Source organism: Culicoides brevitarsis, chromosome 3, assembly GCF_036172545.1.
Source record: "Culicoides brevitarsis isolate CSIRO-B50_1 chromosome 3, AGI_CSIRO_Cbre_v1, whole genome shotgun sequence".
NCBI lineage: Eukaryota > Metazoa > Arthropoda > Insecta > Diptera > Ceratopogonidae > Culicoides > Culicoides brevitarsis.
The window spans coordinates 18,289,931-18,305,910 of record NC_087087.1 but is presented as its reverse complement, the minus strand read 5'-3'; the positions used below and the strand labels follow the sequence as shown (position 1 = coordinate 18,305,910).

General features: G+C 27.1%; 1 protein-coding gene across 1 annotated transcript in view; it reads right to left on the bottom strand.

The window, feature by feature from the left end:
* LOC134833623 (CD9 antigen) overlaps positions 1 to 14,503 on the bottom strand; it is a 28,203-nt gene extending 13,700 nt beyond the window's left edge. The window contains exon 1 of the mRNA XM_063848002.1: positions 14,246 to 14,503. Within this exon, the coding sequence (XP_063704072.1) occupies positions 14,246 to 14,305 (60 nt within the window). The 5' untranslated portion in view covers positions 14,306 to 14,503. The remainder of the gene's footprint in view (positions 1 to 14,245) is intronic.
* Positions 14,504 to 15,980: the final 1,477 nt, after the last annotated feature.

Below are 15,980 nucleotides of genomic sequence, written 5' to 3'. Positions count from 1 at the left end.
AGTTTTTTTTTAATTTTATTTAATAAATTTTAATTTTTAATATTTATTTTTTTTATAATTTTATTTTTGATTAAAATTAATTAAAAAATTATTTAAAAAAAATTAAATTATCATGAATAAATAAAAAAGAATTTTACTAGGGAATACAATTTTTAATGGGTTTTTCATTTTTTAATCTTAATTTTTTAAAATTTAAATTAAATAAATTTACAAAATTGGAAAAAAATATGTTTTTTTGAATTGATTTAATTTTCTTTGATTTAAAAATTAAAATTTAACTAAAAAATTTAAAATATTTTTTTTTAATTATATTAAATTTTATTAATTAAATATTTTTTATTAAAAAAATATCTTTAAAATATTTAAAAAATATATTTTATAATTAATATCTACTTTTTTTAAAATATCATAATAAAAAAAATGTATTTTTATATATTTTTTATTAAAAAAAAATATGAAAAAATCATTTAAAAAAAAGAGAAAGTTCAAAAAACTAATAAAAAGGGTAAAAATTCGCAAAATGAATTTTAAAAAAATCCCCTATAATCTCATGAAAACCAAAAAAACTGTCCAGAAAGCGAAACTAAGTACCTCATCTCACGACAAATTGTTACATCTTATTTTTCACAACACAAAAGTTCATGTGAAAAATGTGCAAATTCGAGTCAAAGCACAAATTACATCACAAAAGATGTAACAATTGATCGCTCAATTACATCTCCAGTGAAACATCCAACGAGAGAGCGATACGCAAATTTGGTTGTAAATCATTGTCATCTATATTTCACTCGACAGGCCTCGTTGACTTGTGTTTACGTTATATTTATGATAATAATCGTCGTGCATATATTAATTTGTTGGAGCACTTTTGTTGGCAATTCACTTATCATAAAAACTGACGCAAGAGAAACGCGTTCCATTTTAGCAATATTCAAAGTACGACTTGCACGTTAATCCATTTTTATTGCTTTAGCTGCATTTCAAAAGAGACTACATGATAAGATTCCGTGCCGAGTTTGACCATCAGGTAAATTTAACAGTTGGCAACGACAACAACGGCTACATTATGCAAATGATTGCGTTCTGAATAAGAAATATAAACAATAGAATGACTGCCATGAGACCAGTAAACAAACCGTAGTCGTCGTCTCCTCCGTCATTATTAATTCAAATGCATTTTTTTTTATTCACGTCGAAGATATAACTCGTGATAATAACATGTGTGACCATGAAACGAACAAACAAAAATATTAATATGTTTTCTTGCGAAAGTTTTCTTTGCATAAAATGTTTTTTTTAAATGGTGACGGTGAACGTACTTGAACTGGAAAAAGTATGTTGATGACACGCGATGTGATCATCTTTCGGTCGCAACAAGTCGCTTGATGTCGTTTATCATCATTATTATCATTAAAAATTCATAAATTTTACAAGATTCTTTTACATAATGCCAGATTAGATAAACAACTAATGGTCTGTGTCTGTTTTCGATCTGTATCTAGGTAAAATATCTTTGATTTTTTTTTCGTAGAATTTACATACATTTTCAATTATAAATTAAACGTTCTCTTCCTTTCACTGTTCTCTTCACACAGCAAAATAACATGCCACAAGTGGAACATTAACAACGTGCTTATTTATTTATTTTTTGTTTATTCCGTGGAAAAATAAAATGTTCTTCTAAGGTGAAACAAGAAATGTGACACACATAGACACACAACATTATGGTAATATTTTTACAGTTCTAGTTTTGGAATTTAATAGCTATGAACACACAGGTTGCTCGGTTGCCCAAATGTACGAAAAGTGGGTGAGGTTAAGCTTATAACAGATCAGATTGACCACTAAGGAGCCGAATCGACTCACCCACGAATCGATTGAAGGAGCAAGCTGAGGAGTCAAATAAACTCCTGAAGAGTAAAATTTACTCCTAAGGTGCCTAAGGAGCAAGCTGAGAAGTCAAACAGACTAAAAGAGTATGAGGAGTAAAATTGAACCTTGAGGAGTAGAATTGATTCTTGAGGAATTGAATTGACACTTCAGAAGTCGAACTGACCCGCAAAGAGTCGAAATGACCTCTGAAGAGTAAAATTTACTCCTAAGGAGCAAGCTGAGGAGTCAAACAGACTTCTGAGGAGTAAAATTAAACCTTGAGGAGTAAAATTGACTCTTGAGGAATTGAATTGACAGTTCAGGAGTCAAATTGACCCCTGAAGAGTAAAATTGACTCCTAAGGAGCAAGCTGAGGAATAAAACAGACGTCTATGGAGTAAAATTAAACCTTGAAGAGTAAAATTGACTCTTGAGGAATTAAATTGACACTTCAAAAGTCGAATTGACCCGTGAAGAGTCAAAGCTAAGCTAAGGAGTCAAACATACCCCTGGGGAGTAAAATTGACTTCTGAAGAGCAACCTATGGAGTCAAATGTACTCCTAAAGGTTGAAAGGGAGATTGAATTAATTTCTTTAGGGTTTAAATATACCTCTACAAGGGATTTTTTTAAATTGTAGTTGAAAAGCTCAAAAAAGGTTAAATTGCTCGCTTGAGGGACTTAATTATTCCTACTGATATCAAATATTACCTCTATTTAATCCGTTGGATAGTATTACAACTCTTAAGCATGTAGATTGCTCTTTCGGACAAGATATTGCTTTGCTATTGAAACTTGACTCCATTCAAGTTTCATTTTTTTATATTTCTTGAAAAATTCATATTAATAAATATATCGATACAAATTACAGTGCAGCAACAATCAACAATGTGCAACATCGTGCTTTGCGATAAAATAAGCGGCAAAATTACAAAAGATATACTTGTAGCAATCCCGATGTCATGCCACACACACAGCCGGCTACACTTGTGTAAGCCACTGATGTGATGCAGCTGATTGTAATTTAATGCTTACTCTTTTTTTTTTGAATACACTTTCTCCTGGAAATGCAATTTGATTGTCGTCGTCGTTAGGGGCTTGTTTATGTATTCAAAGCTCTATAACCATAAATCTTTTACCAGGTTGATGGTCGCTGAATGTAACGCATAAGACGACAATTTCAATATATTATCTTTGTTTCTTTAATGTTATTTGTTTTAAAAAGAGACAATATGTTGATTTTTGTCCATTGAAAGAGAAAATAAATGTCTTTTTGAATGAAGCTGCATAAAAAGATTATGTTGAAAAATCCTCGTGAGGAAGGTAGAAATAAGCGCATTCAAGGTTCTTATGTTTAAAGAAAATTAAAAAAATAAATATTTTTTATATTTTTCAATTCCGATATTTTTTTAAAGTATTTTAGTAGTATTTCATATTTTTTTAAAATTTTAATGAATTTTTTTAACAATCATTTTATTTAATTTTTTGTTAAATTTGCTGATTTTTCAATTTTTGATAATTGCTGTAAGAAGATTTATTTTTGTTAATTCTAGAAAATTAAGTAAAATTAATTTTGATTGATTAATAAATTAATTTACAATTTAATTTAAATTAAATAATAATTTAATAAATTAAATAAAATGTAAATTAATTTAATTAATTTTGTTTTAAAATAATTTAATAATTTATTATTTAAAAAAATATAAAATTAATTAAGTTTCGTAAAAAAATATTGTTTTTATTAAAAATAATTTTGATTTTAGATTCGAAAATTTTTTTCGTCTAATTTTTTTTTCTAAAATATTGGACATTTTTTTCAGAATTTAATTTTTTTTTTAATTTTCGATTTTTTTTTATTTTTACTCAAAAATGTCTTAAATTGTCTTTAAAAATTCTACTTTAATTTTTTTCCATCTAAAAAATTTTAGAAGTAGAAATTTTTTGCTTGAAACTTCTTTTTAACTTCCAAACCAGCACATTTCTTTTAATGCAATTTAAAACTTTTATTCAAACAAAAACTTTATCTCGGCAAACAAAATGTCACATTATTTCAACAAATCAACTGCGTTTAACAAAATCTAAGAAAAAAAATATCAAAAACGAAGAAGATGATGATGATGACAAATAATCGTTCTTTATTTTTTATTTATATGTCCAAATGATGGATCTCTTAAACATTGTTATCGTTTCTACAAAAACGGGGAATGCGAAATATTTTTATTGTTTTCAAATAAATAAATAAATATATCTGAATGTCGCATCTCTTCTTCATTGTTTTTTTTTCAAACGTTTTTTTAAAGGAAAAAGTAAAAACAAACAAAAAATAAATCTGAACGTCAATCATCAGTTATGTATCACCTTATTCCATCTCATGACAGCGATTTGTTTCAATCAAATGCAACAAAAAAAAAAATTTTTTACGTTGGTTGGACTGCGCGAGAATTTATGTTGAATTTAATTGATTTCTAATTAGTTATGTGCTTGAGTGTTGTGTATGTTTCGCACGTAATTTATGTTTCGATGCTCGAAAAGTTGTCTCTTTTAATTTTTTTTTCGTTTTTTTCTTCAATTTCTATCACCCACGTTGCCTCATAAACTACAGAAGAAATTTTTGTGTCTGCTTTTTAGTGGTCGATGATCTGTTTAATTTAAAAATATAATCCAGCTTTTTATTAGATCATCGTTTCGCGTTCATATTTGGTTATGAAAGTGCTGATAAGTCCGGAGAGTGCATCAAAATTATTATTTATTTACATTCGGCTTAAGATAGGTAAGTGTTTGTTTATTTACTTATATTTTTTATACGTTGCAGTAATAAAATCCACAATAAAATTCGTTTTTTTTGTTATAAAAAAATAAAATATTTCATTAATGCTTCAATGAGCACCGCGTTTATTTACAAAATTTAGTTAAATTTTTTTTCTTTAATTTAGATTTTTTTTTTCGAGGGTGAGACAAATCAAACGGTCAATTACGACCTTTAACGGACAAAAATCTATGTTGAGACGTAATATTAGGTAATGTATCATCTTCTCCTTTTATGATTATTATTTTTTTATTCTTTGCCGGTCATTCTTTTGTTTCGTTCCAGACATCGACGGAGCCCCCACTCGCTTTTGATGTATGGCGCTTTGAATATTAAATGATGACCGAACATAATTTCGACTAATAATGAATAATTGGAATCGTAAAAAGTTAAAATTTCAACTTCAACTCTTGAAATTGTTGGTAATTAAGATACAAGAGACGACAATATTTCACAAAATCTACTTGAGAGTGGTTTGCAAAAGGATAATAACCGTAAAATAATAGAAAATAATGATCTCAAACAATCATCTCGAGAACGAGAGCTATGAATATTTTAAAAAACACTCGTAAAGTGGTTTCTCATATTCCGCTGTGCATTATTAGTACATTGCCCTTCCGAAAGGGTGGCACTACTTTAGGGGTAGAAACACGTTTTAAAGGGAATTCACAGCACCTGGTTTGTATTTTACGTCATATTATTGTTGCATTGTCCTTTTTGAAACATAAAATGTTTCTATCTAGATGACGTGAAAATTTTCGTAGGGTGAATAATTCAACGATGATAAATGGAGATAACAATTTAACGAACGGAAAATGGGTTAAACAACTCCCGAGAGAGAGAGATAGGGACAGGACGGAAATTCAACAAATAAATATTTAATAATTTAATTTTTCGGTAAGCAGGATATCGTGCAAACGTGTCATATATAAAAAAAATATAATTAAGAAATGCATCAGTTGTTGCACGACATTCGAAAAATGTGTTCAAAGTCAAGGTTTACAGGGATGAAAAAAATTATCGATTATTCGAATTAAAAAAAAATTTTTTTGAGACTTAATTTTTTATTTTATTTATTTATTTTTTGTCTCCCCCCCTTTTTTAATTTTTTTAATTTTATATAAATAAAAAAATAAAATTCGGTAAAATTATACAAAAAACTAAAGAAATTTTCAATTTTTTTATTGAAAAAAAAATTTTAAAGTCACGTTTTTATTTTTTAAAAAATTTTAATTTTTTATTAAGTTCAAATTTTAAAATAATAAATTTTAAATTTAAAATCAACGTTTTTTTTAAAAAATTCAATTATTTTTTTTATTTTTTCGAGAAAATCCTCATGGGACAAAAAATGAAAATATTAAATTTATTCGCCTTATAAAAAAAATTTTTTTTATTTTTTTTTTTATAAAAAAGAAAAATACCACATTTTAATAAAAACTTTTTAAAAAAAAAATGCAATTATTTAAGCCCATTATTTGACGAAAAAATATCAGAACCATTGAGAAAATCAAAGTTTGGCTTTAAATTTTTTAAATGAAAAAAATTCTATAGGAAAAATATTCAATTTACACAAAAATGGTTTTTTTAGCGAAAAATTAGAAATTTAATTTAAAATAACAAAATTAATTATTTTTTAAGTTCAAAATTTTTTTTTGCAAAATAATATTTCAATTTTTTAATATTTTAATTTATTTTATTTAATATTTTTTAAAAATAAATTTATTTAATTTTAAATAAATTAAAAATATTTTTTAAAATAAAAAAAATATAATAAATAAAATAAAATATTATTTTACAAAAAAAAAAATAGTTTTAAAGTTCAAATCCAATTAATTTCGACTCAAAAATTTTTTTCAGCCCTGTTCAAAACGCTTGCACTTGTGTGATGCACAAAAATTCCGCTCTGACAAATTCCGCAGATTTTTCGCTTTAATTTAGACAATCCAGACGTCACAACATCAAAGGTTAATTATGCATGTCAAGCAATTGACTCCTGTCACGATTAAAATGTCTAAACATTGTATTTTTGCTCTTCGTCGTGAATTATATTATTTTGTGTTCTGAGAAAATCTTAAGAAGAGAAATGAGACGTATTTCACATAATTAGTTTGTTTCGTTTTTATTTTGTTTTTTTTTTTCGCAAAAATAAAGAATCTGCTGCGCGCGCTCGTTATGTCATTCGCAATAATCGGGTGGGCAAAAAAAATCTCTAGTAGTGATATCATGTTCAGCTTAAAAAAAAGTGATTGAAAAAGCAAACAAGAAAACACATCAGAAGTGATGTGTGACGGGATGAATTAGCCAAGTAACGGAAAGTATGACACATCACGAGATTTATAAACAAAGTTTATTTTTAACTCGCATCACGATTCTAAAAATACATTCGCTGATCCTTACTTAGGCGATAAAATTTTATTATTTTGCTTTTTGTGGCGTTTAAGGAGGAAGATAAATTTTAAATTAAATTGATTTTTTTATTTTTTTTTTAAATTAAAATTTTATTTTGAAACTCTAAAAATTTGTATAAATATAATTTAAAAGCATTTTAAAATTAATTTTTTTTTAAATTAAAATTATCTAAGATATTTTTTTAAATCAATTATTTTTAAAAATTAAAAAAAAAATTATTTAAAAATTAAAAAAAAATATTTTTAAAAATTAAAAAAAAATTATTTAAAAATTAAAAAAAAAAAATTTTTAAAATAAAAAAAAATAATTTTTGAAAATTTTAATTTTTTAATGAAATTTTAACTAAAAATGCAGAACCATTCGTAATTTTAATTTATTATTTTTTTTTATTAAAAAAACTGCGAAAACTTTCATTTTTATTTTATTTTTTATCCTGAATTTTTCCAAAAAATCTAAAAAGTGCCAAAAAGTGAAAATATTCTATGTTTTTCGCCTTAAAAAATTTTTTTTTCAATCCTGAAGTGGATGAACACACAGAACATTAAGCATTTATGTGATTACTCTTTGATTACATTACGCGCGTCATACATGTAAGTAACACGGGAACCAGAAGAGCAATAAAACAGAAGAAAATATCCATGGAGAAATGAAATGAGAGTGAAATTGTTATGTTTGTGTGTCGCAAGTTCCCCCTCAATTTTTTTTGTTTGTTGTTTGTCGACACATAACGCACACATTTTGAGAAAAGTAATAACAGAAAGCATCTCTCCGCCGCGTCTTAGTGCCACGCGCTACTGAGGCTGTGCAGTGAAAATACACGAAAGTTGTGTGATTCTCCAACTCCGTTGTAACAACGTTGTGATGAAAATTGAATGAAAATGTTCCAGTTGGTACGGAAAAACTTCCAGTATCCCGATTATCGATCGCCCTCATATCGTCGGACTCGAATGAACTGCTCTTTGTTGTAAAGTGCTACGACCGACGTAACTATCTGTGTAATGATGTCAGAGTAAAAGTTTTTTCGTGGGATGTGGGACGCTACGATAGTGGGGTGTGGTGATGACATTTTGCGCCTAAAAATGCATTGTATCCTTCTTGTCAACACCACTCGTTAGGTAAATATTGAAACATGACTCCCCACTGTTTTGTTTCATTTTTTTTCGATTTCCGTTTCTTATCTTCCTCGTACATTCAACTTTTCTTTTACGACATTTCAAATTTTATTTTGAAAATTTTTGCTTATCCTGTCTATCCGTCCGTAACGTTATTAAAATTTTGCCTTGTGCTAATTCAAAATTTTCAAAATGCTAGAATTAGCAAAATTCAATATTTAATTCCTGGGAAATTCGACGAATTTTCGTGAATACTTTTGGAAAAATTTTGAAATTCTTAGGGAAATTCAGAAAATTCGTAGAAAACCTCAGGAAAACTCGAAAAATTCGTGGAAAACCTAAGGAAAACTCGGAAAATTCGAGGAAAATCGAAAAAAATTAAAATTGTTAGGTCCTTGAATTTTTGTTGAAATTTGTTGAGCTATATGAAAAGTGAAAACTGGTAAAAAACATAGAAAAAACCCGGAAAATTCTTGGAAAATCTTGGAAAATTTTTTAAAATCGAAAATTTTTAAAATGGTTATATATTTGTTGGAGTTCATTGAGCAACATGAAATATGAGAATTAGTGAAGAACATCGAAAAAACTTGAAAACCCTGGAAAAATTCCGGAAAATTCGTGGAAAATCTTGGGAAAACTCGGAAAATTCATGGAAAATCGAAAAATTTATAAATTTTTAAATGCTTAAATTTTTGTGGGAGCTCATTGAGCAATATTTATAGTGAAAATTGGAGTTTAGAATTTTAAAATGCGATTTAGTTGTTTTGTTTCAACAAATTCTTTCCCATAAAGTTGATATCGATATATTTATCTATTTATTCTAACACATTGAAGAAATTTCGCTCCCCCAAAAAAATAAAAATAAGTGACCCTGAACTTATTGCCATATTTTACACCTCGAATTCCCTTTTGGGATAATAAGCTTCAACGTTTGGTCAAAAATTAATTCACGAAAATGTCGCGCGTTATGAAGTTGGTGTGACATAAACTATTACTTGTCTACTTATGACTGAAAAAGCAGCGTAATCTCTAAATATCTGTCACTTTTATGTGAAATGCCTAATTTATTTATTATAAAAATAGACGAAAATGGTATCATTTGTGTATAATCTTGCACCAAACAACAAAAAAATACATTCGTGACAGAAAAAGAGCTTCAAAATAAAATAATCTTCTTCAGTGTCTAATTAAATGTGAATAAAGTTCGCATCGTATTGTGTTACCAAAGCGACACTTTTTAATAAAAGAAAAATAATTTCGTCTCTTAATGAAAGTTACATCATAATAATAATAAAATTTTAAATCTCATTCACTCGAAATTGGGTGATAATGATAATATGAGAAAAGTGACGGAATGTTAATTTTTAATTTTGGAATACTTCACACGGAGCATGAGAAGCGGGGCGCATTGACCGATATGTTTCGGCCATAAATAACATTTTCTCTGAATCAACTCGTAAATTCTCAGCTCACCTGGAAGAAGAAAGAAAAAAAAAATGAACACACAAGATTTCAAACTTAATAGGTTTCTTCGATGATAAGGTCATCACCACAATAAAATTGAGTGTTTCATTTTTCGTACAATGAACCGCATCACTTAAAATGTTAAATTTAATATTTGTGAGATTCAGTACAGACAAGTATTTGTATGGAATAGACAGAAATTGAATATGTTTGGTTTTTTAATTGAAATCTAGCAAAAATAATTGAAAAATTTTGTATCTAATATCGCTGTGAAACATGCATGAAGAAAACCAAACCACACATCAGGCGGCTAGGTCGTGTTGTGAAAGGTTGGTGTTTCGCTAAATTTAAAAATAAAATATGTATTGAATTTTATTGAATTAGGAAAACATTATTATTTTAAAATTATTTGAAAAATCTTTAATTTAATTTAAGCTCTAAAAATTATTTTTTATTTAAATTTAAATTAATTTTTTTTAAATTTTGAAAATAATTTTAATAGGACATATTTTTAATTAAAAAAATTGAATGAAAAATTCTATTAATTAAAAAAATATTTTTTTAAATTAAGTTAATTTTAATATTTTTTAATTAAAAAATATATTTTTAGTTAAAAATTGTTAAAAAAATTATTTAAAAAAATAAAAAAAAAATATTTTGTTTAATATGGAGATTTTTTTTATTTTTAATTCAAAATTATTTTAAAAATGTTTAATTAAATTTTAAAAAAATATTTTTGTATTTAAAAATTCTAGAAATTAATTTTAAATTTAATTTATTTTAAAAATATTTTTAATTTTAATTTAATAATATTTTTAATGCGTTAGGTATATTTTTAATAAAAAAATTAAATAAATTAAATTCGATTAATTAAAAAAAAATTTTAATATTAATAATAAAAAAAATTTGTTAGTTAAAAATTTTTAGTTAAAAAATTATTTTGTTTATTTTTATTAAATAAAAATTATTTTTTACTAAAATTTCATTCATATTCAATTCTTAACAACAACAAAATAAATAAATAACGTGACATAATATTTTGATCCACATTTTTTTATTTATTTTTTCTGTTTTAGACATTTTTTAACCATTATTCAGCATTCATTTGAATTTTTTGGTCAACCTTTAAAATGAGACTTGTTAAAAATTTCTCATATTTCATTCAAAATAATTAAATTTCTCAAGAAAAAAAAATTATGAAAGATTTAAAAAATTATTTTTCATTAAAAATGACTTATAATAATTTTAATAAATCGCAAAATAAGCGAAACATGAGTTCCTTACAATACAAAAAAAATCTGTTTGGTCATTCAAATAAAAAAAAAAAAATGTTTACTTTCATATCCACATCACATCATAGTTCAGACACTGTATTAAAAGTATAATTTGTGTGCAAAAGTCAATGGACAATTTATTAATGCATCATCATGTTTGTTTTTTTTTTGCTTCTTTCTTCTTTTTCCACTCGTAAGTCTCAACTTATCAAGTTATGTGTACCGGTTCTTGAGTTTTTTTTATTTATTGTTATATTAAACATGTTTATGCTACTCTCGCATATGATTTATGGATGTGGGATTTGCTGTTTTGTCGCATAGAGCATACGCGCCATATATCATGTCACTTGCAGGAATGTTGCTGAGGAGAGGAAAAGTGAATAGATAATTGGACATTTACTGCAATTTACAGTTTGTTTATTGAATTGCAATCAATTTCATACTTTTTCTACACGAAAATTTTATTTATTATGTTTCGAACAATAGAGCAAGTATTTTTGCGTAGGGAACTGTTGTTTGGCAATTCGTCGTCGTCGTAGGTAAAACTGGTTCTAATAATATCACGGAAAGTTTTTTTTCTTCAATAAAACATAACTTTACATCATAAAAAATGTAAAAAATTGTCTCTTCGAACTCTTGAGACCGTGAATAAATAAATGTGAAAATATTGAAAAACATGCAGTTTGTTTAAGTGATTAAAAAGTAACTTGTCTAGTTGGCGAGAATAAACAAAAACTGAGCCGAAGGGAATGGAAAAATGTATAAAAAAGTAAATATTTGAGTGTGTAGCTGTCCCCATGTACAACGAAAGCATGTTGTTTATTTTGTAGTAAAAATGTTCGAAAAATTGTCTATTTTTAGTAGAGCAATCGTCTGATGTTGATGAAAAGGTCAACGAAATCTTTCAAACATACTACTTGTCTAGTGTTCAGATCTAGATCGGAAAGTAGAGAAAGAGAGAAATTGAATGAGGCGCGTTACAATAAAAATGGCCAGCAATAAATACACAATTTTATGATAATAATGCGGTTTTTCGTAGGTATTTAACACAAACATACATACAGGGTGCGGCAGAAGCGCCATGCCAAGCAAGTATTTAATTATAATAATAAATAAATAAATTTTCGAATAATAAACTTAATTCGGGCAAGTGCAATTTTAAATTTTTTTTCACATTTTAACTTAAATTTTTTTTTTTTAATAATTTTTTTATAAAAATTTTCTTTAAAAAATGTTAAACCCATGTATTTTGTATTTGGACTGAATTCGACAAAAAAAAATATAAATTAATTTTTTTTTTATTTTTTAAAATTTCAAGTAAGACATTTTTGATTTAATTTTTTAATTATTCATTAGATTTAATTTTAATAAAATAAAATATTTACATTTATTAATATTTAAATAAATTTGATTTTTTTTTGTTTAATTTTTAAAACAAAAAATTTTTTAAAAATTTTCAATAGTCTAATTTTGAATATAAATTTTTTTTCGAAATTTTCAATTTATAAAATTTTCAGTTTTTTCATCAATTTGGTCAAAAAATATATAAAAAAAATATATTTTATGTTTTTAATATTTTAAAATATTAAATCGCAATTTTCATAAATATTTAAACGTCTTTTTTAGAAATTAAAAAATTATTGAATTTTTTTTTTATAAAATCTAAAATTTTTAAAATTTTAATATTTTTAACAATTTTTAACCTGAATAAAATTTAAAGAAAATTAAACTAAAATTATTTTCACCAGTAACTTTTAGAAAAATTATAAAAAAAAATTTTAGCAAAATTAAAACCATTTTTTTAAATTAAAAATGTGTAACATTTTAAAAAATTGCACTTGCCTAAAAATACTTTACAAAAAAAAAGTTTATTTACATTTTTTTTTTATTTATAGGTACGAATCGAAACCGAATAAGTACAAAGTCTTGAGTAATCGTGGATTATTATATTTTGCCGGCCCGACATTTCCGTTAGAAGACGCTTCTCTCTTATCATTTTATTCACTGATTTTTTTCCCTCATTTTTATTGTCTCACAGATAAGCACGAACGAAAGTTTTTTTTTTGCGAGTTTGTGGCCGTTTATTTATCTTTTGGGTTTCGAAATTATCTTAATAACCGTAAAATGCAGACCAAAGTTTTTTTTATTGCTTTTCTACAGAAGAATCAATAGGTAGAAGAAAAAACGAAGAAAAGGTAGAAAAAATGACTTTTTTTTGTTTGTTTCCTTTTGTATTTGAGCAAAAGTGCGACGACAAAATTGATTCATTGTACTTTTGTATCAAATCACAAGGAAATGGTCCTTTTCATGTTTCCTTTTATTTAACAAAATGATGATTGTTTGAAGAAAAAAAAAATGACTTTCTCATTTTGAAGTGTTCCGAGAAGAAAAATCATTAATTTGCACACTTCACTTCATTGTCAGATGTTTTTCTGCTGCATAATCTCTTAATAATATTTCTCATTAATTTCTTCTGCCACTTTTCTCATTAGCTTAATTAATTGCTTTTTTTAGTCCTTTGCTTCAAATTAAAGTTTTTCTCGATAAAATCATCAGTTCTGGGAATGATTAAGACACAAAAAATAAAATGAATTCGTTGAACCGTGACTAGGGAGGACGGACTTTAAAATGAATTTATAGGGCAAGAATGTGTGTCGATCAAGCGATTAGACTTTAAATTAATTCACGGAACGAGAAAAGACAAAAAAATAAACTTTCATTCATATAAAGAATTGTCTTCGTCGTTTGTACGTTTCTTGAATTTAGTATTTTTTTTTTCAATTTTATATGCAGAGTCAGTCCTCACTAAAAAATTTTTAGTATGAATATATTGAAAAACATAAATAGAACGTCCTCATAAAATGCATATGTTGAATAGGAACGTCACGCTGTTTGCTGCGAATTTCGATAAAAAACAGGAACGTTAAACATTAGAATATTATTATGAGTAATCATGAACTTTTACAGAGAAAGGAGTATCAAACAGGGAAACAGGAATACGAAATTGTGCGTTTGTGTGAGTGAACGCTCTATAACAACAACAACAACAACAAGGAAGAAGAAGATAGATAGGACGCAGTAGCAAAAACGAAGCATCCAATTGCTATTGCGCAGTGTTTTGCATGTCCCTTGTTTTGTTATCTTCATCGCATAATCGTCGTACGAAGAAATTCCCCTCATTTTAAGAGAAATTTGGAGGATGCTGAACTAATTTTTTTTCATCATTTTTTTCCCGAGGCTTTTTCTTTTTGCTTTTTATGACAAAAGATATCTCTCGTTTTCGCAATTAATGGAATTTTTCAGACTTACCAAAAACAGGGTGTTCAAAAGAACGATTAATACTTTTATTAGTCCTACACAACATCCCATTTTGAATTCTTTTTTTTTGCTTTTTTTTCTTTTTTTTTAGTAATAAATCTTTTCTTTTATTATTTTTTTCTTTTTTTCCTTTTTTCGATATAGATTTTATTTAATTTTTTTTTTGTTATCAATTTTTCTCCTTTTTCCCACTCAAAGATGATCCACTAGTAAATAAATAGTAACCCAATGGCGGAAACACGTCTTGACTCTCCGAGAAACGAATTCAAACTGCCAATTTGTGAAATGCCCCAGCGCACCGAACATTTTTACAGTTTAAGGCGACGCCTTTTTTCGATGACAGGTGAAGCGGCGCCTTAAGTGTCATGGTCATTAAATTACGATTTTTGGTCATTTCTTGTGATTTTTTGTGCTTTTCATCCTTGGAAAGTCGATAGAGGATATCGAGTTCTATAATTCATGGAAGAACTTTTCTTGGAAGTAGTGGAAATTTTCGGAGATATGGACCCGCAAAGTTATACGTGTTTCTGTAGCATCGTGTACGAGAATCCCAGGTCGCAAAAAATCATTTTGTACATCCCCCAGCTCACAGAAAACGATTTTGTACAAACACTACACAGCATACGGCGTTCTGTGGGGCCCAGAGACGAAAAATTCATGTCGTCACACTTTGCACAAATGTGTGATAAACACTACACAAATACGTGCAGCATACGAACGAACTCGATCTCGAACAGTTATTTTGAAAGAATATGGTCAGCGCCATCTAGTTTTCGTTTTTATTTTGTTATTTCAAAACAAGGCAACTGTTAGAAAAGGTACTGAAGGAGTCTCCGATTTCTCCCAAGAGCATCTTTTAATAAAGATTGAACCTGGAAATTCATTTATAATTTTTGAGTTAATAATTTAAAATATTTTTGATGAATCTTTCGATGAAAAGAAGGTAAAATACTTAAAAAAGCGGTTTTTACGGAAGTTTTCCATCGAATCAGAGAAATTTTACAGCAGTTATCTTTTCCATTCGTCTCATACAAACTGGTTGATTGAATTAGCGAAAAGGCAAATAATGTCATCACTTTTATTCGTCCCATGAATAATGATATCATCCATTAATGACGTCAGATGAACATAAGGAGCCCTCATTATCGTAAGTATTATCGTTACAACTCATTTTATTTTAGGTTTGAAAGTCAGAAGAAAGATCTGGATACCTAAAATTGTCGAAAGTCGTACCAAAACATATCGAGGACTCAGCCACAGCACAACCATGATACTGATGAGAGATGACGATTTAACAGCTATACAAAAGATCTGCAGCAAAGCATGCAAGCTTTAACACTGAAATACCGATATGCGAATGTTGAGACCATGTTAAATGACACAGACTTACTTAATGTGAAACAAATGTCTCCCCAGACGAACACGGACAACTTTGGCACAACTTCGTTTTGGGTATTGCAAACTAACAAAACTCTACATCCAGAGGATCGACGAAAAAATTGAAGATAAATGTGATCTTTGCAATGGCACTATCTGTTTAAGCAACCCTACAAAACTAACTGTCAAGGACCTCTGGCAATGAAAAAAATGTTTGTGGGACTCTAACTCACGATTTTTTTCTGACTCCAACCGTCTTTAGATTTTTCTTGAACCTCTGAGAAATCCGTTGCAAACTTCTAGGATTGCTAAGTTAGCTCTGAGAGCTACTGTTTGGGATGACAGTTAA